Here is a 27,578-nt window from a genome sequence, read left to right on the forward strand (position 1 = left end):
GCTGAGCATGTTAGCTTCCTATAAGAGTCCTGCACTAATTACAGAAATCAGTGCAAGCCAATGGTAATTAGGACTGTGAGGACATAAACATTGTCATTCAAGCCTTCCTGTAGTTTTCTTTGTATTTTTGCATTTTGTGCAAGCTGGGGCGTGGCCTCCATTTTCTGAGCTGGTAATTACATTAAAAAGCTTCCCCAGACTGGTGTCCATAGATTGGGACCCGGTCTTTTTGTCTGCCCTTATTCACACACTGAGGTCAACTCTGACACATGGTAAGGTTTTTAATATTAGACAGCGTAGGACTGTCCCAATCAGGGCACCTTGATGATGGTGGGATGGCTTTTATGCTATTTTTGATCAAAAACAGTATTACTAAGAACCCTGAGCTTTTTAAATGCACTTGCTTTTTATTTATTTAGTTACAGCAGGGTTTCTTTGCTCATTTTGTTTCTTGTAGGTTTTGTGCACCTTATGGCCAATGTGAACATGCGTTTATGTGCTGCATGTATACCAACTTAATCCAAGCACAATTATTTTGTTTTCCTTCCTGTAGTTTGCCAAAAAGCTCAATGTAAATTAACCCCTTTCTGCCATTGGACGTACTATTCCGTCCATGTGGGGTGGGCCTAAATTCCCACGGACGGAATAGTACGTCCAGGGCGATCGGCCGCGCTCACGGGAAAAGCACGGCCGATCGCGGCCGGGTGTCAGCTGCCTATCGCAGCTGACATCCGGCGCTATGTGCCAGGAGCGGTCACGGACCGCCCCCAGCACATTACCCCCGGCACACCACGATCAAACATGATCGCGGTGTGCCAGCGGTGCAGGGAAGCATCGCGCAGGGAGGGGGCTCCCTGCGGGCTTCCCTGAGACCCCCGCAGCAACGCGATGTAATCGCGTTGCTCTGAGGGTCTCTTACCTCCCTCCCTGTAGCAGACCCGGATCCAAGATGGCCACGGCATCCAGGTCCTGCAGGTAGGGAGGTGGCTTACCAAGTGCCTGCTCAGGGCAGGCTCTTGGTAAGCCTGCATAGCTCTCAGACAGATCGGTGATCTGACAGAGTGCTGTGCAAACTGTCAGATCACCGATCTGTGATGATGATCCCCCCTGGGACAAAGTAAAAAAGTTAAAAAAAATTTTCCAAATGTGTAAAAAAAAAAAAATTCTAAATAATGAAAAAAAAAAATTATTCCCATAAATACATTTCTTTATCTAAATAAAAAAACAAAACAATAAAAGTACACATATTTAGTATCACCGTGTCCGTAACGACCGGACCTATAAAACTGGCCCACTAGTTAACCCCTTCAGTAAACAACGTAAGAAAAAAAAAAACGAGGCAAAAAACAACGCTTTATTATCATACCGCCGAACAAAAAGTGGAATAACACGCGATCAAAAAGACAGATATAAATAACCATGGTACCGCTGAAAAAGTCATCTTGTCCCGCAAAAAACGAGCCGCCATACAGCATCATCAGCAAAAATAAAAAAGTTATAGTCCTCAGAATAAGGCGATGCAAAAATAATTATTTTTTCTATAAAATAGTTTTTATCGTATAGTTACATAGTTACATATAGTTGTTAAGGTTGAAGGAAGACTATAAGTCCATCTAGTTCAACCCATAGCCTAAGCTAACATGCCCTAACATGTTGATCCAGAGGAAGGCAAAAAAAAACCCATGTGGCAAGAGTAAGCTCCACATTGGGGAAAAAAATTCCTTCCCGACTCCACATACGGCAATCAGACTAGTTCCCTGGATCAACGCCCTATCAAGGAATCTAGTGTATGTACCCTGTAACATTATACTTTTCCAGAAAGGTATCCAGTCCCCTCTTAAATTTAAGTAATGAATCACTCATTACAACATCATACGGCAGAGAGTTCCATAGTCTCACTGCTCTTACAGTAAAGAATCCGCGTCTGTTATTATGCTTAAACCTTTTTTCCTCCAAACGCAGAGGATGCCCCCTTGTCCCGGTTTCAGGTCTATGATTAAAAAGATCATCAGAAAGGTCTTTGTACTGTCCCCTCATATATTTATACATTAACATAAGATCACCCCTTAGTCTTTGTTTTTCCAAACTAAATAGCCCCTAGTGTAATAACCTATCTTGGTATTGCAGACCCCCCAGTCCTCTAATAACCTTGGTCGCTCTTCTTTGCACCCGCTCTAGTTCAGCTATGTCTTTCTTATACACCGGAGACCAGAACTGTGCACAGTATTCTAAGTGTGGTCGAACTAGTGACTTGTATAGAGGTAAAATTATGTTCTCCTCATGAGCATCTATGCCTCTTTTAATGCATCCCATTATTTTATTTGCCTTTGTAGCAGCTGCCTGACACTGGCCACTGAATATGAGTTTGTCATCCACCCATACACCCAGGTCTTTTTCATTGACGGTTTTGCCCAGAGTTTTAGAATTAAGCACATAGTTATACATCTTATTACTTCTACCCAAGTGCATGACCTTACATTTATCCCCATTAAAGCTCTTTTGCCATTTATCAGCCCAAGCTTCTAGTTTACATAAATCATCCTGTAATATAAAATTGTCCTCCTCTGTATTGATTACCCTGCAGAGTTTAGTGTCATCTGCAAACATTGAAATTCTACTCTGAATGCCCCCTACAAGGTCATTAATAAATATGTTAAAAAGAAGAGGGCCCAATACTGACCCCTGTGGTACCCCACTGCTAACCGCTACCCAGTCCGAGTGTGCTCCATTAATAAACACCCTTTGTTTCCTATCCCTGAGCCAGCTCTCAACCCACTTGCATATATTTTCCCCTATCCCCATTATTCTCATTTTATGTATCAACCTTTTGTGTGGCACCGTATTAAAAGCTTTTGAAAAGTCCATATACACTACATCCACTGGGTTCCTTTGGTCCAATCCGGAACTTACCTTTTCATAGAAACTGATCAAATTAGTCTGACATGAACGGTCCCTAGTAAACCCGTGCTGATACTAAGTCATGAGGTTATTCCTCTTCAGATACTCCAGTATAGCATCCCTTAGAATGCCTTCCAGGATTTTACCCACAGTAGAGGTTAAGCTTACTGGCCTATAATTTCCGAGTTCAGTTTTTGTCCCCTTTTTGAATATTGGCACCACATTTGCTATACGCCAGTCCTGTGGTACAGACCCTGTACTCGAGGGTGTATCCCATCCGGGCCCGGAGATTTGTCAATTTTAATGATTTTTAGACGCCGCCGCACTTCCTGCTGGGTTAAGCAGGTTACATTTAATTGGGAATTTTTATCACTAGTCATTTTGTCTGCCATGGGATTTTCTTGTGTAAATACTGATGAAAAAAAGTCATTTAGCATATTGGCTTTTTCCTCATCCTCATCCACCATTTCACCCAGACTATTTTTAAGGTGGCCAACACTATCATTTTTTAGTTTCTTGCTATTTATGTAGTTAAAGAATATTTTAGGATTATTTTTACTCTCTCTGGCAATGAGTCTCTCTGTCTCAATCTTTGCTGCCTTGATTTGCTTTTTACAGAATTTATTTAATTTTCTGTATTTATTTAATGCCTCATCACTACTTACTTCCTTTAATTTTCTAAATGCTTTCTTTTTGTCACTTATTGCGCCCCTTACAGCTCTATTTAGCCATATTGGTTTCCTCCTATTTCTAGTATGTTTATTCCCATACGGTATATACTGTGCACAGGTCCTATCCAGGATGCTAATAAACGTCTCCCATTTTCTTTGTGTATTTTTGTGTCTCAGGATATCGTCCCAGTTAATTGCACCAAGATCCTCTCTCATCCATTGGAAATTTGCCCTCCTGAAGTTTAGTGTCCTTGTAACCCCTCTATTACACATCTTTTTAAAGGATACATGAAAACTTATTATTTTGTGATCGCTATTACCCAAGTGACCCCCAATCCTTATATTTGCTATGCGGTCTGGCCTGTTGGTTAATATTAGGTCTAGCAGTGCCCCCCTTCTTGTTGGGTCGTGAACCAGTTGTGAAAGGTAATTGTCTCTCATAGTTGTCAAAAACCGATTACCTTTGCTGAAACTGCAGGTTTCTGTTCCCCAATCTATTTCAGGGTAGTTGAAGTCCCCCATAATAATGACTTCTCCTTGAGTCGCAGCTTCATCTATTTGCTTTACGAGGATATTCTCCATTGCTTCCATTATTTTTGGAGATTTATAACAAACCCCTATCAGTAATTTATTATTTTTTCCCCCTGCCCTTATCTCCACCCACAGGGATTCTACATTTTCATTAAATTCACCTATATTATCACGCAGGATGGGTTTTAAGGACGATTTTACATATAAACACACCCCACCCACTCGCTTATCTGTACGGTCATTTCTGAACAGGCTATAGCCCTGCAAGTTAACAGCCCAGTCATGGCTCTCATCCAGCCATGTCTCAGATATCCCCACCATGTCATAATTATGCTCCAACAACATTAGTTCTAATTCATCCATTTTGTTGGCGAGGCTTCTGGCATTAGTATACATACATTTTATGTATCTCTCTGCACCTCTATTCTTTCTTAAATTATTAACTGTTCTAACCCCACCCCCATGCCACCGCCACCCCCAACTTCCTTATTTGTGCCCAGGTCTATCTGCACTATCTTCCCCTCCTATAAAATGAATACCCTCCCCCCCAATTCCTAGTTTAAACACTCCTCCAACCTTTTAGCCATTTTCTCCCCCAACACATCTGCACCCTCCCCATTGAGGTGCAGCCCGTCCCTAGCGTAGAGCCTGTAGCTAACTGAGAAGTCGGCCCAGTTCTGCAGGAACCCAAACCCCTCCTTCCTACACCAATTATTGAGCCACTTATTAACCTCCCTAATCTCCCGTTGCCTCTCTGGCGTGGCACGTGGTACAAGCAGTATTTCGGAAAATACCACGTTGGAGGTCCTTGCTTTCAGCTTGCAGCCTAATTCCCTGAAATCATCTTTGAGGACCTTCCACCTACCTCGAAGTTTGTCATTTGTGCCAATGTGCACCATGACCGCTGGGTCCTCACCAGCCCCTCCCAGTAATCTGTCCACCCGATCAGCGATGTGTCGGACTTGAGTGCCAGGAAGGCAGCACACCGTTCGACGATCCCTGTCTTTGTGACAGATTGCCCTATCTGTTCCCCTAATAATTGAGTCCCCCACTACCAGCACCTGTCTGGCCTGCCCTGCTCTCCTATTTCCCTCATTACTGGAGCAGTCACTCCTCCGGATTTCAGAGGACATGCCTGGCTGCAGCAGTGTTACCCCTGTACTGGCACCCCCCTCATCATAAAAGCGCCAAAACATAAAAAAATGATATAAATGAGGTATCGCTGTAATCGTACTGACCCAAAGAATAAAACTACTTTATCATTTTACCAAACGCGGAACGGTATAAACGCCTCCCCCAAAAGAAATTCATGAATAGCTGGTTTTTGGTCATTCTGCCTCACAAAAATCGGAATAAAAAGCGATCAAAAAATATCACGTGCCCGAAAATATTACCAATAAAAATGTCAACTCGTCCCACAAAAAAACAAGATTTCACATGACTCTGTGGACCAAAATCTGGAAAAATTATAGCTCTCAAAATGTGGTAACGCAAAAAATATTTTTTGCAATAAAACGCGTCTTTCAGTGTGTGACGGCTGCTAATCATAAAAATCCACTAAACAACCCGCTATAAAAGTAAATCAAACCCCCCTTCATCATCCCCTTAGTTAGGGAAAAATTAAAAAAATGTATTTATTTCCATTTTCCCATTAGGGCTATGGTTAGGGTTAGGGCTTGGGTTAGGGTTAGGGCTAGGGTTAGGGTTGGGGCTAGGGTTAAGGCTACAGTTAGGGTTGGGGCTAAATTTAGGGTTAGGGTTGGGGCTAAAGTTACGGTTAGGGTTTATATTACATTTACGGTTGGGAATAGGGTTGGAATTAGGGCTAGGGGTGTGTCAGGGTAGGAGGTGTGGTTAGGGTTACTGTTGGGATTAGGGTTAGGGGTGTGTTTGGATTAGGGTTTCAGTTATAATTGGGGGGTTTTCACTGTTTAGGCACATCAGGGGCTCGCCAAACGCGACATGGTGTCCGATCTCAATTCCAGCCAATTCTGCGTTGAAAAAGTAAAACAGTGCTCCTTCCCTTCCGAGCTCTCCCGTGTGCCCAAACAGGGGTTTACCCCAACATATGGGGTATCAGCGCACTCAGGACAAATTGGACCACAACTTTTGGGGTCCTATTTCTCCTGTTACACTCGGGAAAATACAAAACTGGGGGCTAAAAAATAATTTTTGTGGGAAAAAAATTTTGTTTTATTTTTACGGCTCTGCATTATAAACTTCTGTGAAGCCCTTGGTGGGTCAAAGTGCTCACCACACTTCTAGATAAGTTCCTTAGGGGTCTACTTTCCAAAATGGTGTCACTTGTGGGGGGTTTCAATGTTTAGGCACATCAGTGGCTCTACAAACGCAGCATGGCGTCCCATCTCAATTCCGTCCATTTTGCATTGAAAAGTCAAACGGCACTCCTTCCCTTCCGAGCTCTCCCATGCACCCAAACAGTGGTTTACCCCCACATATGGGGTATCAGCGTACTCAGGACAAATTGTACAACAACTTTTTGGGTCCAATTTCTTCTCTTACCCTTGGAAAAATAAAAAATTGGGGGCGAAAATATAATTTTTGTGAAAAAATATGATTTTTTATTTTTACGGTTCTGTATTATAAACTTCTGTGAAGCACTTGGTGGGTCAAAGTGCTCACCACACCTCTAGATATGTTCCTTAGGGGGTCTACTTTCCAAAATGGTGCCACTTGTGGGGGGTTTCAATGTTTAGGCACATCAGGGGCTCTCCAAACGCAACATGGTGTCCCATCTCGATTCCAGTCAATTTTGCATTGAAAAGTCAAATGGCGCTCCTTCGCTTCCGAGCTTTGTCATGTGCCCAAACAGTGGTTTACCCCTACATATGGGGTATCGGTGTACTCAGGACAAATTGTACAACAACTTTTGGGGTCCATTTTGTCCTGTTACCCTTGGTAAAATAAAACAAATTGGAGCTGAAGTAAATTTTTTGTGAAAAAAGTTAAATGTTCATTTTTATTTAAACATTCCAAAAATTCCTGTGAAGCACCAGAAGGGTTAATAAACTTCTTGAATATGGTTTTGAGCACCTTGAGGGGTGCAGTTTTTAGAATGGTGTCACACTTGGGTATTTTCTATCATATAGACCCCTCAAAATGACTTCAAATGAGATGTGGTCCCTAAAAAAAAATGGTGTTGTAAAAATGAGAAATTGCTGGTCAACTTTTAACCCTTATAACTCCCTAACAAAAAAAAACTATTTGTTCCAAAATTGTGCTGATGTAAAGCAGACATATGGGAAATGTTACTTATTAAGTATTTTGTGTGACATATCTCTGTGATTTAATTGCATAAAAATTCAAAGTTGGAAATTTGAAAAACTTTCTACATTTTCGCCAAATTTCTGTTTTTTTCACAAATAAGCGCAGGTAATATCAAAGAAATTTTACCACTATCATGAAGTACAATATGTCACGCGAAAACATTGTCAGAATCACTGGGATCCGTTGAAGCGTTCCAGAGTTATAACCTCATAAAGGGACAGTGGTCAGAATTGTAAAAATTGGCCCGGTCCATAACGTGCAAACCACCCTTGGGGGTAAAGGGGTTAAAGGGAATCTGTCAGATAGGCTGCATGGTGGCTTAGTGGTTAGCACTGCAGCCTTGCAGCGCTGTGCTCCTGGGTTTAAATCCCACCAATGACAACATCTCCAAGGAGTTTGTATGTTCTCCCCGTGTTTGCATGGGTTTCCTCTGGGTTTTACGGTTTCCTCCCAGACTCCAAAGACATACTGGACATACTAGATTATGAGTCCCTATAGGGACAGTGCCGATAATGTTTGTAAATCGGTGTGGAATTATTGGCGCTATGTAAGTGAGTAAAATAAATACAAATAAATATTGCACATGCAGCGTAATCTGTGGTCAGCATCATATAGAAAAGTTGAAAATGATCATATTCATATGAAGGATTCTGTAAAAGATTCAGTTTAACTTGTATTTAAGTCATGTGAAGTCTTACATATACATAAGTGTCCAGCGAGTGGTCCTACTCAATGCTTTATAGCTATCTCTGCATCCACAGACATCCAGGGAAGACTGTCATCACTGAATTGAACCGCTCATTGGACTCATATGCATACAAACAGCAGGGAATGCAATGAATAAAATACTGAAACATTTCCCACAAAAATGTTCATCAATCTGATCAGCTCCTCCTGCTCTATAACAACCCACTTGCAGATCATATTCCATTTTCAGCATGACAAGTTTCATGTAAGAAACCTCTATTCATTTTTATTTCTCCTGCTTACTAGTGATGAGCGTGTGTACTCGTTGCTCGGGTTTTCCCGAGCACGCTCGGGTGATCGCCGAGTATTTGTTAGTGTTCGGAGATTAAGTTTTCATCACTGCAGATGAATGATTTACAGCTATTAGCCAGCTTGTTTAAATGTGGGGATTACCTAGCAACCAGGCAACCCCCACATGTACTCAGCCTGGCTAATAGCTATAAATCATTCAACGACAGATGAAAACTTAATCTCCGAACACTAACAAATACTCGGTAAACCCGAGCAATGAGTATATTCGCTCATCACTACTTCTTACATATTTTGTAAGCTTTACATTGTCATTGGGGGACCACTTTATATGAGCAGCTTACTTGATGATTGTAAGACATTTAGTAGTTGCATGTACTTCAAGAAGAAGATCCATTCCTTATCTCGGTTATCAGGAACTAGACCCATATTGACTGGTCACTGTGGTACAAACCATTTAGAAAGGGCATTATATCTACTATTAAGTATATCTACAACTCTTTAAAATAACCTTTCACATAATTTTATTAAACTCCATAGCTAAATCCCTAAATCAATAGAAATGGGCTGAAGAGCTGAATTAAAACATTTTTTTGCAGAGATATGGGATCTTGAAGTTGAAGGCAACTGATATGCAAATTTCCCCTTCAGACAAGGGAGTGTTAAAGATTATTCCTTAAAGGGAACCTGTCACCCTGTTTTTTCAAGATGAAATAAAAATAGCGCTAAATAGGGGCAGAGCTGTGCTTTAAATTAGTGTATTTTGGAGCCTTTATTCCCCACCTATGCTGCCGAAATACCTTTGTAAAGTCGCTGTTTTGGGCTGTCACTCACGCTGGTCTGGTCATATGGGAAAATGAAGCGTGATCTGCGCTATTCCGCGGTTATCGGTGGGCGCGGCCATCTTTGTGAGGCCGCGCGTGCGCAGATGGTACTTCTCGGCTTCCCGGGGCTTCAGGAAAATGGCCGCGGGATGCCGCGCGTGCGCAGATGGAGATCGTGGCGGCCATTTTCCTGAAGCCGAGTTCGCATCGCGCTCTTTTCCTTCACCTGCGCACTAGATTCGCCTGTTGTGCATGCGCACACCACTACGCCACCAACGGAGATCTGGGGGAGAAAAAGCGCTGTCACCATGCTTATATGACCAGACCAGCGTGAGTGACAGCCCAAAACGGCGACTTTACAAAGGTATTTCGGGGCTCCAAAATACACTAATTTAAAGCACAGCTCTGCCCCTATTTAGCGCTATTTTTATTTCATCTTGAAAAAACGGGGTGGCAGGTTCCCTTTAAGAGCGTTTACTTTTGCCTTGTAAATTACTGTCCAATAAGAAGGTAGAGCCATACAGGGGATGAGGGGGGGGGGGGGGGTACAAAAGCCTACAGATAAGGTCAACATTTACAGATTGATCTGGTTGGACTTGACAAAAAATATTTAGAATTGAGAGTCCTCAGTGGTTGATACTGTTAAGGACTGGCGGAACGAACCAAGTATAGATGATATGAAACTAGGTGCGTTCGCAGTCCGAGGTCCACCGTGCAGGTAAAAACCCTGCTGCTAGTAAGACGGACTATATGACGGTACTATAAGTATACACGCACGGGTTAACTTCACCCTGCGTGAAGGAAGCGATCCTGTTAAGTCACAGGACCGTGGTACCGCACATAGAGCACGAGCAAGAAGTCAGCGAACACAAACCCAACACAGGATTGAAGTCCGATTAGACCACTTGCCGGCACAACACCGCAACTTGGTGTGTAAAGAAACTATTAAAATAGTATACAAAGGCACGAGAGTGCATGCAGTGCCGCAATGACGGACGCCACTAACCACCCAGGCTTGGGTAAGGAAAGTGCAGAGGAAGCGCACGGCGCCGTACAGGCGGTCACAGCAACTAGACGCTGTTATGTGTGTAACGTGCTGTTGGATAAGTCGGGCGCTAGATAGCAAACATACACCTTCCGCGAACAGTCATCCAATAGGGAGGGTATTTTAAAGAGCGACTTTCACTCACAACACACACACATATTATCAAGACAATACTAGCGCATGGCCGTGCGGTCATGCGCAGTTTATATAGTTGCAGCACAGGAAGCTGCTACAGAAGTTTTGCCCTTTCAGGACCTGCCAAGAGGACCAATGGGATGTGCTGCAGCACCTGAGCATGTGACCCTCGATCTCCAACGGGAGATCCTGTCCAGGGCATGCTCAGTGTGTGCAAATAAGGACTTAGTCCCAGGGAAGCCCGCTCGCCGCAGATCAGTGCAGGGTACAACAGGAGAGCCGGAAAAGGCAGCAGTAACCCTTTGCACAGAATCAGTCCCAGCGAGACGCTGGGAGCGACACCTCCGCTGAGCAGAGCCCACTGCGGCCGAAGCAGAATGGGAGACCGCAGCAGACACGGATCGAGATTCCCCCTGTGCAGCAGAGGAAACTCGACTCCTAACATTACCCCCCCTCCTAGGGCCCCCCTCCTTGGGCCTCGCTACGTTCAAAGGCAGCAATAAGCTGCGGAGCCCGAATGTGCTCAGCAAGCTCCCAGGACCTATCCTCAGGGCCGTAACCCTTCCAGTCCACCCAAAAAAATGTTTTTGCCACGTACCACCTTGCACCCCAAGATAGCGTTCACCTCGAAATCGTCCGTAGACAAACCCGATGTCTCGGCAGATGACTCAGAAAACTGGGACATGTATACGGGCTTAAGGAGGGACACATGAAAGGTGTCGGTGATACCAAGGCGTGGAGGAAGGGCCAGACGGTAGACCACAGGATTAACCTGTTCGAGGACCTTGAAGGGACCCAAGTAGCGAGGAGCAAACTTAGTGGACTCAACTCGCAGCCTGATGTTACGGACGGAGAGCCACACCAAGTCGCCAGGAGCAAAGGTCGGAGCGTGGCGCCGATGAGCATCGGCGGAGGACCTCATTCTCTCCTTAGAGGCCCGAATGGCATCCTGAGTGCGGTCCCAAATATCCCGTGCCTCCACAGCCCAGTCTGCCACCCTGGAGTCTGCGGAAGACACGGGCATAGGCACAGGTACCCGTGGATGCTGACCATAGTTGAGGAGGAATGGGGTTTGTCCAGTGGAGTGGGCTACGGCGTTGTTCAGCGCAAACTCTGCCCACGATAGCAAGGATGCCCAGTCATCCTGCCTGGCTGAAACAAAATGTCGCAGGTATGTGAGTCTGGTTGGCCCTCTCTACCAACCCATTCGTCTCGGGATGATAAGCAGAAGAGAGATTCAACTCAATACTGAGAAGACGACAAAGCTCTCTCCAGAACCGAGACGCAAACTGGGGACCCCGGTCACTGACAATTTTGTCAGGCATACCATGTAGGCGGAAGATGTGTTTAATGAACAACGCTGCCAAGGCCCGTGCAGAAGGTAACCGTGGTAGTGGCACCAAATGCACTATTTTTGAGAAATGATCGGTGATGACCCAAATGATGGTACAGCCACGAGATTTGGGTAAACCCACGACAAAGTCCATCTCGACCATCTCCCAGGGCCTATCTGCCACCGGCAAGGGATAGAGCAACCCAGCTGGCCTTTGCCGCGGAGATTTATTTTTGGCGCAGGAGACACACGCCAGAATATAATCCCTGACATCCCGGACCATATGCGGCCACCAGTACGTCCTCGCCAGTAGCTCAGATGTTCTCTTTGTCCCAAAGTGTCCACCCACCCTGGACGAATGAGCCCAAGAGAGAACCTCCGGTCGCAAATTAATGGGCACAAAAGTCTTGCCCGGAGGCACAGACTCCAGCGAAACCGGCGCTACGGTTCTCAGGCTCTCAGAAGGGACAATAAGCCGAGGCTCCTCTTCCTCCTCTTCAGTTGACATAAGGGAGCGAGAGAGAGCGTCAGCACGAATATTCTTCTCCCCGGCGAGAAAATGAAGGGAAAAGTGGAACCGGGAAAAGAACAAGGACCATCTGGCTTGGCGAGAATTTAGCCGCTGGGCTGTTTGCAAGTAGACCAAATTTTTGTGGTCCGTGTAAACTTGGAAGGGAAACCGCGCACCTTCCAGAAGGTGTCTCCACTCTGAAAAGGCCAATTTCATTGCTAGCAACTCCCTATCCCCGATGGAGTAGTTTCTCTCCGCTGGCGTGAAGGTCTTAGAGAAGAAGAAGCATGGATGCTTCCGACCTTGAGCATTCTATTGATAGAGGACTGCTCCAGCACCAACGGATGAGGCATCCACCTCCATTAGGAATGGCTTATCCACATCGGGACGATGTAAGATGGGAGCGCTAGCAAAGTGGGACTTAATAGAAGTGAAGGCCTTGGAGACCTCTTCCGACCACAATTTGGGATTCGCTCCCTTCTTGGTGAGAAGTGGGGAATGAACTGGCGGTAATAGTTAATGAACCCCATAAAGCGCTGCACCGCTTTAAGAGAATGGGGCTCTTGCCAGTCCATCACAGCCTGTAGTTTGGCAGGATCCATAGCCAATCCCTGGCGGAGATGATATAGCCCAGGAACGGTAAAGACTCCTGCTCAAACATACACTTCTCCAACTTAGCATAAAGAGAGTTTGCCCGTAGGAGGTCGAAGACTCTGCCAACATCTCTCCGGTGGGAGTCTATATCTGGAGAAAAGATGAGAATATCATCCAGATAGACTACAACTGAGGTGGAAAGCATATCCCGGAAGATGTCGTTGACAAAGTCTTGTAAAACGGCTGGGGCATTACAGAGCCCGAAGGGCATCACCAGATACTCATAGTGCCCATCTCTGGTGTTAAACGCCGTTTTCCATTCGTCCCCCTAACGGATGCGAATCAGGTTATAAGCACCCCGCAGATCTAATTTAGTAAACACTCTAGCTCCCCGAAGCCTATCGAAGAGCTCGGATATCAAGGGCAAAGGATACTTGTTCTTAACGGTGATAGCGTTAAGACCCCTGTAGTCTATGCATGGACGTAGTTCCCCATTCTTCTTCTGCACGAAGAAGAACCCTGCCACAGCAGGTGACACTGACTTCCTGATAAATCCTCTTGCCAGATTCTCTTGAATGTACTGAGACATGGCCTCCGTCTCCGGGAGAGATAATGGATAAACTCGACCCCGGGGAGGCTCCGCACCAGGCAAGAGATCGATAGGACAGTCATAGGGGCGATGGGGCGGAAGGGTCTCCGCCGCCTTTTTGGAGAACACGTCTGCGTAAGACCAATATTGCTTGGGGAGAGAGGATAGATCTGCGGGTACCTCAGTAGTAGCAACCTGAACACACTCTCGGTGACACCTACCCCCACATGATTCACCCCATCCCAGAATTCTGCCTGAGGACCACTCAATGTGAGGAGAGTGGTACCGTAACCAAGGTATCCCCAACAGGACCTCATCAATCCCCTCAGGAATGATGAGCGGAGATATAATCTCCTGATGGGATGGTGACATGGACAGAGTAAAAGGGATGGTCTGATGTGTTATCTGTGCGGGGAGTGTCGACCCATTCACCACTCGTACCGTTACTGGTTGAGGTAGCATAACCAGGGGTATTGCGTGACGTTGGGCGAAAGCAGAAGACATAAAATTGCCCTCCGCCCCAGAATCCACGCAGAGCTCTACCGAGTGGGAGGATGAGCCAAAAGTAATTGTCCCCTTAAAGGACAATTTGGAGGCAAACGTCGCAGTGTCTAGTGCACCTCCACCTACTACCACTAGACGCTGACGTTTCCTCGACCGCTGATGACATCTGGTGGCAAGATGTCCTGACTGTTGGCATACATGGCAAACCTGGGGTGCACGAGCGGTCCGGGACTTAGATCCCGCTCGTGACACTACCTTAGGTTCATGGGGCTCAGGAGCCAGGACTGGAGATTCCAAAGGTTTGGCGAAGGTGGGAGCCAGCCGAAACCTCTGCCTATACTGGGCTCGCTCTAACCTCCGCTCGTGAAAACGGAGGTCAATACGAGTAGATACTGTTATTAATTCTTCCAGTGTGGCGGGAATCTCCCTAGTGGCCAGGGCGTCCTTAACGTGGTCAGCCAGCCCCCTCCAAAATATAGGGAATAAGGGCTTTATCCGACCACTCCAGCTCAGATGCTAGAGTGCGGAAGTGGACGGCAAAAAGGCTGACCATGGACGAGCCCTGAGTCAATGCCAACAGTTGGAGCGCCGTATCATGGGTGACACGAGGTCCTAAAAAGACCTGTTTCAGAGTGCTCAGGAATAACGGAGCACTCTGCACCACATGATCGCCACGCTCCCACAGCGGCGTAGCCCACTGCAACGCCCTGTCCGACAATAAGGATATGATAAAGCCCACCTTAGCCCGCTCTGTAGGGAAACGAGAGGCCAGAGGCTCGAGATGTATTGAGCACTGACTGACGAAACCCCTACAGGACTTACTGTCACCAGAAAATTTCTCTGGTAGCGGGAGGCGAGATAGCATCGGTACAGGGGTGGCAGTGGACAAAGTAGCTGCAGCCACACTTGCAGCCTGAACAGCGACAGCAGTAACATCCACAGCTGAGGTTGAACGCTCTAGAGCCGCCAACCTTCCCTCCAGCTGCTGGATGTACCGCTGTAAACGCTGATCGTCCGTCAATACTAGCCAGACCTTGGCGCTAGTATTATGTTAAGGACTGGCGGAACGCACCAAGTATAGATGATATGAAACTAGGTGCGTTCGCAGTCCGAGGTCCACCGTGCAGGTAAAAACCCTGCTGCTAGTAAGACGGACTATATGACGGTACTATAAGTATACACGCACGGGTTAACTTCACCCTGTGTGAAGGAAGCGATCTTGTTAAGTCACAGGACCGCGGTACCGCACATAGAGCACGAGCAAGAAGTCAGCGAACACAACCGCAACACAGGATTGAAGTCCGATTAGACACTTGCTGGCACAACACCGCAACTGGGTGTGTAAGGAAACTATTAAAATAGTATATAAAGGCACGAGAGTGCATACAGTGCCGCACTGACGGACGCCACTAACCACCCAGGCTTGGGTAAGGAAAGCGGAGAGGAAGCGCACGGCGCCGTACAGGCGGTCACAGCAACTAGACGCTGTTATGTGTGTAACGTGCTGTTGGATAAGTCGGGCGCTAGATAGCAAACATACACCTTCCGCGACCAGTCATCCAATAGGGAGGGTATTTTAAAGAGCGACTTTCACTCACAACACACACACATATTATCAAGACAATACTAGCGCATGGCCGTGCGGTCATGCGCAGTTTATATAGTTGCAGCACAGGAAGCTGCTACAGAAGTTTTGCCCTTTCAGGACCTGCCAAGAGGACCAATGGGATGTGCTGCAGCACCTGAGCATGTGACCCTCGATCTCCAACGGGAGATCCTGTCCTGGGTATGCTCAGTGTGTGCAAATAAGGACTTAGTCCCAGGGAAGCCCGCTCGCCGCAGATCAGTGCAGGGTACAACAGGAGAGCCGGAAAAGGCAGCAGTAACCCTTTGCACAGAATCAGTCCCAGCGAGACGCTGGGAGCGACGCCTCCGCTGAGCAGAGCCCACTGCGGCCGAAGCAGAATGGGAGTCCGCAGCAGACACGGATCGAGATTCCCCCTGTGCAGCAGAGGAAACTCGACTCCTAACAGATACCTTTTAATACCTTTTAATGGCTAACTGAAAAGATTGTAACAAATTGCAAGTTTTCGAGACTACTCAGGTCTCTTCATCAGGCATAGACTAATACAAATTCTGAAGAATCACATATTTATGCACAACACAGCACAGAAATAATGTCATTGATAAGACAGGTGACGTGAAGCAGAACTACCATTATGGTAGAGTGATAAATATTGGAACAGTTCATAGATAAGGAGTGTGAATGTTTCATTGTCCTCTGATTGAGGTCTGGTTCTGTGTTGTGATGCCCCCACAAGGTCTGAGGAGCAAATTCCTTAATTGATGTAAAAAGACATAAATCCATGTGACACATTCATTCCTGCACTGAGAGTGTCAAAGGTTGTCATAAGCTTATAGTCCCAGACTCTTCTGTCTCTCTGAGATTTGAAATTACCCTTTAATACAAGTAATTTCATGCCCATGGTGCTGTGATCTGGGATACAAAAATGTTTTGCCTAGATAAAACTGAACCCTGCAGTGATATGGAACATTTTTTCAGGAGACTGCGCCTGAGGGAATATTTCAATGATACAGAAGATTCAGAAAACACTCGGACTGAAGGAAAAGGGATCCTAACAACCAAGAAGAGGTCAGAATGGATACCTCCACCTGGACGCAACCCTCATTTGGATAAATATATAGACTCCTTCAGACATTTGATAAAATCCACCATCAGACACTAACAGGAGAGAAGCATCCAACATCAGTGCCCAGGAGAGAAAGGCGATACAGTCTTTGAAAACTAACAAATAAATCATCATTAAACCTACTAACAAGGGTGGTGCAAAAGTCATGATGAACACATCAGACTATATGAAGGAAGCAAACAGACAACTTAGGCTAGGTTCACACTTGCGTTGTGCAGTCCGTTCAACACATCCGTTAAACGGACTGCACTAACGCAAGTGCCGACTTTGGCACTGTGCTAGCGCAGATGGAGCATCTGCTAGCTCCATCTGCGCTAGCGATGCGCTAGCAGTGACGGACCATTGTGGGCGTGCGCTAGCGATGTGTCCGCCATTGAAAGTAATGGCGGCATTAACAGACTGCGCTACACCGCGTTATGCCGCCGTGTAACATAGTCCGTTAAACGGGTCACACTAGCGCAGTGTGAACGCAGCTTTATGGACACACACTACTACAAAAAATTGGAGTCAGATCTTACACAGGACTATTACAAGGAACTAAACAAATTGGTATCTTGTCTGCCTGATGAATCCACAAGAGCTGATGATCTGATACCAGAAAGTCCAAGAATAGGGACATTCTACATGCTTCCCAGGAAGACCAATTATTTCATGTGTGAGCACCCTTACTGAGCAGGTATTTGGATGGGTAGAGTGTATTCTTAAACCACTGGTAAAGAATACACCCAGCTACATTCAGGACACAACTGACCTACTGAATAAACTATCAGCAATAGGTCCTGTGCCAGAAGGTACCATCCTGGCCACCATGGATGTGGAATCTTTGTACTCTAATATCCCACACCAGGATGGATCAAATGCCTGCAAATTCTTCCTGGAAAACACAGTGACTGATGCTGATTCTGTAGTGAAATATAAAATTCATCCTCACCCGCAATTACTTTGAATTTGACAACAAGATATATCTACAGGAGACTGGCACAGCAATGGAAAGTAAAATGGCTCCACAAACAGTATGCAAATCTTTTCATGCCCAAGTTTGAAAGCAACTTTTTGTCCTCATGTCCCATCAGGCTTCTGGCCTACTACCGCTACATTGATGATATTTTAATCATCTGGACGGAGTCTGAGCCACAGCTAAAGACATTCCATGAACAGTTTAATCAATTTCATCCTACCATCTACTTCACACTCGACTATTCCAGCACTGAAATTAACTTTTTGGACATCATCATTAAGCTGCAGAACAATGAAATAGAAACATCCCTGTATTAGAAGTTTCCATCCAAAGCACATAAAAAAACTCTATTGTATACAGCCAAGCCATCAGATACAATCGTATATGTTCCAACCCCATGGATAGAGATGAACACCTTGGTCACCTCAGAAATACCTTTTTGAATCAGGGCTACCATCCAAGAACAATTTAAAACCAAATTACAAGAGCCACTAGAATATCAAGAAATTACCTGCTACATTACAAAGCAGACAGGGCAAAAACTGAGAACAAGGATGAACTCTCAGAGAAAAAAGAATGGATCTACCTGTGGCAAAACATTTTTTAATCCCATATCACAGCACCATGGACATGAGATTACTTGTATTAAAGGGTAGCTTCAAATCTCAGAGAGACAGAAGAGTCTGGGACTATAAGGTTATGACAACTTTTGACACTCTCAGTGCAGGAATGAATGTGTCACATGGATTTATATCTTTTTACATCAATTAAGGAATTTGCTCCTCAGACCTTGTGGGGGCATCACAACACAGAACCAGACATCAGTCAGAGGACAATAAAACATTCACATTATCTATGAACTGTTCCAGTATTTATGGCCATCACTGTTTATCACTCTCCCATAATGGTAGTTCTGATTCACACCACCTGTCTTATCTATGACATTATTTCTGTGCTGTGTTGTGCATAAATATGTGATTCTTCATAATTTGTATTAGTCTATGCCTGATAAAGAGACCTGAGTAGTCTCGAAAGCTTGCAATTTGTTACCATCTTTTCAGTTAGCCATTAAAAGATATCAACCACTGAGGACTCTCAATTCTAAATATTTTTCTACCTATTGGCTGACACGTTACAAAGTTATATATCTTTCCTGTATCATTTATCATGCTGAGAACTCTTCACTCCCATTGCTTCCTGTCCTGGAGGTGGGAAAGGGGCATGGAATAGGCTGAGGGCTGCAGGCAAGATCAACAATTATCTGAGCCAATCTTCACTGATCCAGACACACTCACACTGCAGCACTGCAGTACCTCTCCTGGCACTTTACTGACAGGAAGCAATGGGAGCCAGAAGTTCTGAGAGTGGTCAAGTGAGACACAAATAATTGCTGAAAATGTCTATTGTTCACCTTGTCTATGGGCATTTGATTCTTTTTCCACTCTATGACACAGTCTTCCTATTATTGGGCAGCATCATAGTGGGGAAAAAAGTGAATGCTCACAGAGAAGAACCTCTGTTACCGCTCCCTTGGTTGAAGGGGACATTTGCACATTGGGCGACCTAAACTTTAGGAACAGTCGAGAGGGAAAAAATAAAATAAAAAATAAAAATGAAAAACCTTTTAATTAGCTCTTCAGCACCTGTTCAGTGAGATGTATGTAGTTAAAATGTAAAAATATTGGGAATGGTCCTCTATATATTACCTGATCAAAAACTACATTTGTTTATATTTTATAATTTCATCAATAAAAGTATCATGTCTATGGGCAACTAACATTCAGCAAAAAAAAGTGTAATTAGAAATTTCACAGAAAATCTTTTTTATGAAAATTGGATTTGTGGAATTGCAAGTCCAATATCCAAAACAATCTTGAATAACTGTATGGTGTTTCAATTTGATAAATCAGATTATCTCTGACAAAAAAAACCCTGCTTGTTATGAGCATGATGGCTTTGAACCAAAACTTGTTCTTACCGTTTAAAAAGTTAAGCTGGTTATCTAGGATTTTGTTAATTTCAAGAATCCACACTTGTCTTACAGCAGGGGATGTAGAGTTTAAAATATATCTTTGAGTAGACTCTCCAGATCTCGACAACAAGGCAAACTTGCATGGATCACCATCAATGCATTCTTCCACTGTAAGGCAACTCACCTGAAACAAAACATATGTAGTAGAGGAAGTATGGCACTCTGCCTATCTTGTTGTGCACAGATAGGGTCATACTAACTATAATATAGTTTATTTTGATCAATTAAATGTGTATAGACTAAATTGATGTTTCAGTCTCACTGACCTTCAGTAGATATACACATCTAAACTAGTAAATGAATACAGAGACCAGCCAAGTGTGTGGCAATAGAGGTTCAAGAGGCAATGTCAGTCGCCAGGAGAAATATGCCTGTGCTTTGCACTGACATAAGCAGTCACAGGAGAGGCTGCCCGGTCACGTACTGGTTATCGGAGCACTCTGAAGTGAGGGCAGTATATATATATATATATATATATATATATATATATATATATTATATATCTCACCAGTCACAGGCTGAGAACATATACATAAACCTCCGGTCCGTCACTGCCAGGATCCCCCCACAACAGCAGGACAGTATACCGCCACCAGTTCCTTGTTAGATATAAGCCCTGTCCGTTAACAAGCTTATATAGGGTCAGAAACCAACCCCAGGTAGCCTATAGGTACTAGCCGGATTCACAGATGTGGGAAATCGGGTTTTGAGATAAAAGAGCAGCCAAAAATGAATTAATATTTTAAATTGCCGAAAGGTGCACTAGATAATACAAATATATACAGAGTAATATGCACATATTACAGCCAAAAGTACAGATAAAGGTAGGGTACAGGTATGGGATTGCAGTTAGCTGTATGTGTAACATTACCATTTCTTATAGCTTGTGGATGAAGGGAAGCTCTCGAATCCACAGGTACTTTTTTAGTTTCTGGTCTGTCTCTACGCGTGACGTGATGTGGCTTCTGTGGCAGAACAATGACAATGGCATAGGAATGCATTGATCTGCTTACTTCCCGCATGGGGCTATGCCCACCATGCAAGAAGTAAGCAGATCATGTGTGGTTGGTACCCAGGGTGGAGGAGAGGAGACTCTCCTCCACGGACTGGGCACCATTTAACTATTAAAAAAAAGAATTAAAATAAAAAATAGTGATATACTCACCCTCTGATGGCCCCCGGAGTCCTCCCGCCTCTCAGCGGTGCACGCGGCCGCTTCCATTCCCATGGATGCTTTGTGTGAAGGACCTGCGATGACGTTGGGATCACGTGACCGTGACGTCATCGCAGGTCCTGCACACAAAGCATCTATAGGAACGGAAGCCGCCGCGTGCATCGCTGAGGAGATCGGCTGCCTTCAGAAGGTGAGAATAACCATTATTTTATTTTTTATATTGTTTTTAACATTATATCGTTTTACTATTGATGCTGCATCAATAGTAAAAAGTTGGTCACACTTGTCAAACACTATGTTTGACAAGTGTGACCAACCTGTCAATCAGTTTTCCAAGCGATGCTATAGATCGCTTGGAAAATGCTAGCATTCTGCAAGCTAATTATGCTTGCAAAACACTAGTTTTTAGCAGGAATACGCATGCCAATTCCGCATGTGATATAGCCGCGGCAGCAGGGACGGACTGGGCCGGGTGGCAAAGATGCAAATGCCCCCCGGGCCGCTCCCCCAGCAGCTGCTCAGGGCCGGCCGCCAGGTGGTGGCTGTACAGCCGCACATCAAATTGTGCGCAGCCGCGTGCGCTGCACTGTGACGCGGCCAGCAGCAGTCACAGTCGGCGCACACGTCCACGCCGGGTCCGGGAGCTGTGCGCGGCTGTCACCTTGAGGGCTGCACAGCTCCTGCTCCCTCCATGATCTCTCTATGCTTCCGGGTCAGGTGTCGGGCGTGCGCAATGATGTCATCGCGCACGCGCCGACATGTCCCGACCAGGACGGTAGAAGCAGAGAGGCGCTGCAGGGGAGTGAGTGGTGATGCAAGTATAAAAATAACTTTTTTTTTTAATTAAATGGTGGGTAACTGCAAATAAAGAAGTGGGGAGGGGTGAAAGGAGACTGCACATGATGGAATTTGGGGGGTTAAAGGAGCCTGAACATGATGGAATTTGGGGGGTTAAAGGAGGCTGCACATTATGGAATTTGGGGGGTTAAAGGAGGCAACACATGATGGAATTTGGGGGCTTAAAGGAGGCTGCACATGATGGAATTTGGGGGGTTAAAGGAGGCTGCAAATGATGGAATTTGGGGGTTAAAGGAGGCTGCACATGATGGAATTTGGGGGGGGGGTTAAAGGAGGCTGCACATGATGGAATTTAGGGGGTTAAAGAAGGCTGCACATGATGGAATTTGGGGGGTAAAGGAGGCTGCACATGATGGAATTTGGGGGGTTAAAGGAGGCTGCACATGATGGAATTTAGGGGGTTAAAGAAGGCTGCACATGATGGAATTTGGGGGATAAAGGAGGCTGCACATGATGGAATTTGGGGGGTTAAAGGAGGCTGCACATGATGGAATTTGGGGGGATAAAGGAGGATGCACATGATGGAATTTTGGGGGTTAAAGGAGGCTGCACATGATGGAATTTGGGGGCTTAAAGGAGGCTGCACATGATGACATTTGGGGTTAAAGGAGGTTGCACATGATGGAATTTGGGGGGTTAAAGAAGGCTGCACATGATGGAATTTGGGGGTTAAAGGAGGCTGCACATGATGGAATTTGGGGGGTTAAAGAAGGCTGCACATGATGGAATTTAGGGGGTTAAAGAAGGCTGCACATGATGGAATTTGGGGGGTAAAGGAGGTTGCACATGATGGAATTTGGGGGGTTAAAGGAGGCTGCACATGATGGAATTTGGGGGGGTTAAAGGAGGCTGCATATGATGGAATTTGGGGGTTATGGAGACTGCACATTATGAAGGGGAGTGGGGCCGCACATGATGGAATTTGGGGGTTAAGGAGACTGCACATGATGAAGGGGAGTGGGGCCGCACATGATGGAATTTGGGGGTTAAAGGAGGCTGCACATGATGAGGGGAGTGGGACTGCACATGATGGAATTTGGGGGGTTAAAGGAGGCTGCACATGATGGAGTTTGGGGGGTTAAAGGAGGCTGCACATGATGGAATTTGGGCGTTATGGAGACTGCACTCATTCCCTTAAAGAAAAATCCATAAAAATTTATTTATTTTTAATAGTTTAGAGTAGAGAAGGGCCCGGCCGAAAGAGTCTACCGTGTCGTGGTGTCAACTTAAAAATTCTTTTAGCCAGAACAAAAGCTGCTGGTTATTAATGTGATCTGGTGTTTGATGGGAACTGTTAATATCTGATCGGTGAGGATGTGGTGGAGAAGTTGAGTTTTTCCAAGAATGAGCAGTGGGACGGTGGAGGTGGAGCTGGGGTGGAGCCTGGGCGAAGTCTCAAGGGAACCCGAAAATGTTGCCAGTATGGGGCCTCGAAATTCCTAGTGGAAACCCTGGTCTGTCTCATAAGCTGCAGACCGCAGCTTCCTGAGACTTCAGTGTGCTCACTCAGGCGGCACGATGACATTATTGCCTCATGCCGCTCTACGGACCGGAAGAGAAAAATATGGGGGAGAACTGGGGCCATTCTACTATATATATGGGGATGGGGAGAACTGGGGTCATTATTCTAGATATTTGGGGAGAACTGGGGCCATCATATTATATATATATAGACATATACAGTATATATATATATATATATATATATACTAGATGGTGGCCCGATTCTAACACATCGGGTATTCTAGAATATGCATGTCCACGTAGTATATTGCCCAGCCACGTAGTATATTGCCCAGCCACGTAGTATATTGCCCAGCCAAGTAGTATATTGCCCAGCCGCGTAGTATATTGCCCAGCCGCGTAGTATATTGCCCAGCGACGCAGTACATTGCCCAGCCACGTAGTATATTGCCCAGCCACCTAGTATATTGCCCAGCCACGTAGTATATTGCCCAGCCACGTAGTATATTGCCCAGCGACGTAGTATATTGCCCAGCGACGTAGAAGAGAAAAATATGGGGGAGAACTGGGGCCATCCTACTATATACAGTATATGGGGATGGGGAGAACTGGGGTCATCATTCTAGATATTTGGGGAGAACTGGGGCCATCATATTATATATATAGATATAGATATATAGACATATACAGTAGAATCGGGCCAGCGTGGAGAGGAGCGAGAAAGGCGGCGGAGGGTGAGTATAGCAGGTTTTTTGGTTTTTTTTTATTATTTTTAACATGACATATTTTTACTATTGATGCCGCATTGGCAGCATCAATAGTAAATAGTTGGGGACACACAGGGTTAATAGCAGCAGTAACGGAGCGCGTTACACGGTAACGGGCCGTTACCGCTACCATTAACCCTGTGTGAGCAGTGAGTGGAGGGGATTACGGAGCGGGCGCCGGGCAGTGAGTGCAGGGGAGTAGGGGAGGGACTAATCGGACTGTGGCTGTCGCTGATTGGTCGCGGCAGCCATGACAGGCAGCTGCCGAGACCAATCAGCGAACGAATATCCGTGACAGAAGGACAGACAAACAGACGGAAGTACCCCTTAGACAATTATGTATATAGATATATATATATCCGGAAAAAAAGAAAAAAAGAAGGTTTGCACTCACCCAGCCTGGTAAAACAATGAAGTCTTTATTAGGACATGTGCCAAATGTCCCTAGAGGTAACTTCAAGTGCGGGCAGTGTAATTTGTGTTCCTTTCACCAGACTGGTAGGACTTGTAAAATTGGGCCCATAGAACATGTGGTGCGCGATTTTATTTCCTGTAAAACCACGCATGTTGTGTAGGCCATTTTGTGCCCGTGCGGTATTTACTGTATTGGTAAGACTTTTCGTCCTTTTTTGTCTGTATAAGGGAGCACTTCAGTTCGGTCCGCACAGGTAAGGGTGTTCTCCGTCTTATTAGCCATGTTAGACAGATGCATAATGGAGATATAAAATCACTTGTATTTGTTGGTTTAGGCCGGCGTCACACTTGCGAGTTTTACGGACGTAAGAGCGCAGAAACTACGTCCGTAAAACTTGCAAAACATACGGCACAATTATTCTCTATGCCCCTGCTCCTATCTGCCGTATTAAACTGATCAGTATTATACGGCTTTCTACGGCCGTAGAAAATCGCAGCATGCTGCGTTTGTCACCGTATTGCGCAAATAAAACGTCAATGAAAGTCTATGGAAGCCCCAAAAATACGGATTACACACGGACCAGCAGTGTGACTTGCGAGGAATACGCAGCGCTGTTAGAGAGAAAAGCCGGCAATTCAGTGCGGTGTACAGTAAAATCACACTGACAGCTTACAGTAGAATAGGTAGAATAAATGTGTACACATAGAATAGGTATATGTATATATATATATATATATATATATATATATGTCATTGAGACACATATATGTATATATATTATTATTTCATCCAGCGCGATATAGCAGAAAGCCGGTAATTCACTTACCGGCTTTTGCTTTCTCCTTCCTAAACCCGACATGATATGAGACATGGTTTACATACAGTAAACCATCTCATATCCCCTTTTTTTTTTGCATATTCCACACTACTAATGTTAGTAGTGTGTCTATGCAAAATTTGGCCGTTCTAGCTAGTAAATTAAAGGGTTAAATGGCGGAAAAAATTGGCGTGGGCTCCCGCACAATTTTCTCCGCCAGAGTAGTAAAGCCAGTGACTGAGGGCAGATATTAATAGCCTGTAGAGGGTCCATGGTTTTTTTACACATGGATCCCTTGTATATCCGTATGTCGGTTTTGCAAGCCTGCGATAAAAACACGCAGTACGGATGACATACGGATTACATACAGAGGATGCCATGCGCAAAAAACGCTGAAACACCCTGCCTACGGAGGAGCTACGGACCACTATTTTCGGGACTTTTCAGCGTATTACGGCCGTAATATACGGACCGTATTTTCATACGCTGAGTGTGAGGCCGGCCTTAGAAAGAGTTTTTTTACCACAACGGGGCGGGGATCTGAATAGGCTCTTTCTAAGAAGGGAGGCGACATGGATATTACGTACTAACGCATTGGGCCCAATGGGCCTTAATGAGAAAATCGATATGTCGGTCTTTCTATAAGTTTTGCCAATATTTGATGTTTTTTTTTTGTTTTTTATTGTGCATTTAATTTTTTGCTTTTCGTTTTCTTTGGTTTAAAATAGTTTGTGTTCCTTTTTATATGTGGGCACTAATGTTTTATATGTACGATTATTGTTTGTTCTTCTCTTTTTTATGTTTCCCATTTTGGGGTAGGGGGAGTTTTCTGGGATGTCATTTCGGGGGAGGGGTTGCATTTGTATATATTGTTACCTCATTTCCAGTTCTGACATCGGGATCTGTGGAAGCGCCGTGTGCGCGAAACAGCTGTCATCCTGTGGTCAACATGATCTCCTTGTCCATTTGGCACATGTCCCAATAAAGACTTCATTGTTTTACCGGGCTGGGTGAGTGCAAACCTTCTTTTTTTCTTTTTTATCCGGATTTCATGCCCTTTTTTGGTTATGCACCCAGAGCGCCCGTATGTGGAGTAGTTGGTATTGGCACTGGCATAGCAGCATAGGACACACTGATAGATGATCGCATAAGGCGGCAGTGCGGGTATTTTTTCTTTTTCTTACTAGATATATATACGTATATATATATATATATATATATATATATGTATATATATATATATATATGCAACTTGTGCCATCGTCCTATATTTATTGTGGGAACTGGGGCCATCGCACTACATATACTATATATGTGGGGCAGTGGGATACCTTCATACTATATATATCATCATACATCTTATGGGGCTGTGGGGCCACCATATTCCATATAGGGGGCTGTAGGGACATGATACTATATATTGGTTGTGAAGAAAAAGTTTTTAAGTACCGTATTTTTCGCTTTGTAAGACGCTCCGGATTATAAGACGCACCCCAAATTTTGAGAAGAAAAATAGGAAAAAAACTTTTTTTAATAAATTGGTGGGGCGTCTTATAATCCATGCGTCTTATTACTCACCAGGGGTTGTGGCTGCAGCGGATCAGGGTCCCAGGGCTGTCTCCGGGGCTGCGGGGGGCTCTGGCAACATTTTGTGAAAGACCAGAGCCCCCCGGCAGTTCGTCCATGCGTTCCTGTATGACTGACTCCGGGAAAATGGCCGCCGGAATCTCGAGAGATGAGATCTCAGCGCTGAAATCTCATCTCCCGAGATTCCGGCGGCCATTTTCCCGAAGTCAGTCATACTGGAACTAACTCCGGGAAAATGGCCGCCGGAATCTCGAGAGATGAGATCTCAGCGCTGAGATCTCATCTCTCGAGATTCCGGCGGCCATTTTCCCAAAGTCAGGTATACAGGAACGCATGGACGAACTGCCTGGGGGCTCTGGTCTTTCACAAAATGTCGCCAGAGCCCCCCGCAGCACCGCAGTTTCCAGGATCTCCCAGGACAGCAGCGGGCAGCAGCGGACAACCGCGGCAGCAGTGGCGGGCGATAGCGGTGATGGGCGGCGGCGGGCAGCAGCGGACACCCCCTCATACCACCCTGTAACGGTAAGCGGTATATCCGCTTTGTAAGACGCACCCCCATTTCCCCCCCAAATTTGGGGGAAATAAAGTGCATCTTACAAAGCGGAAAATACGGTATCTCATTTTATGATAGACTAGCTGAAGAGACCGGCGTTGCCTGGGCATAGTAAATATCTGTGGTTAGTTATAGCACCTCACTTCTCTTATTTTCCCATCACGCCTCTCATTTTCCCCCTCACATCTCTCATTTTCTCCCTTACACCTCTCATTTCCCCCTCACTCCTCTTATTTCCCCCCTCACTCCTCTCATTCCCCCCTAACACTTGTCATTTCGACCTCACATCTGTCATTTTCCGATCACTCCACTATTTTCCCTCA

General features: G+C 45.2%; 1 protein-coding gene across 1 annotated transcript in view; it reads right to left on the reverse strand.

Annotated features, from left to right (window-relative positions):
• TRIO (trio Rho guanine nucleotide exchange factor) overlaps positions 1–27,578 on the reverse strand; it is a 2,940,676-nt gene that overhangs the window by 76,027 nt on the left and 2,837,071 nt on the right. Inside the window, 1 exon segment of the mRNA XM_069730426.1 lies at positions 19,567–19,744. Within this exon segment, the coding sequence (XP_069586527.1) occupies positions 19,567–19,744 (178 nt within the window).

Source organism: Ranitomeya imitator, chromosome 6 (assembly GCF_032444005.1).
Source record: "Ranitomeya imitator isolate aRanImi1 chromosome 6, aRanImi1.pri, whole genome shotgun sequence".
NCBI lineage: Eukaryota > Metazoa > Chordata > Amphibia > Anura > Dendrobatidae > Ranitomeya > Ranitomeya imitator.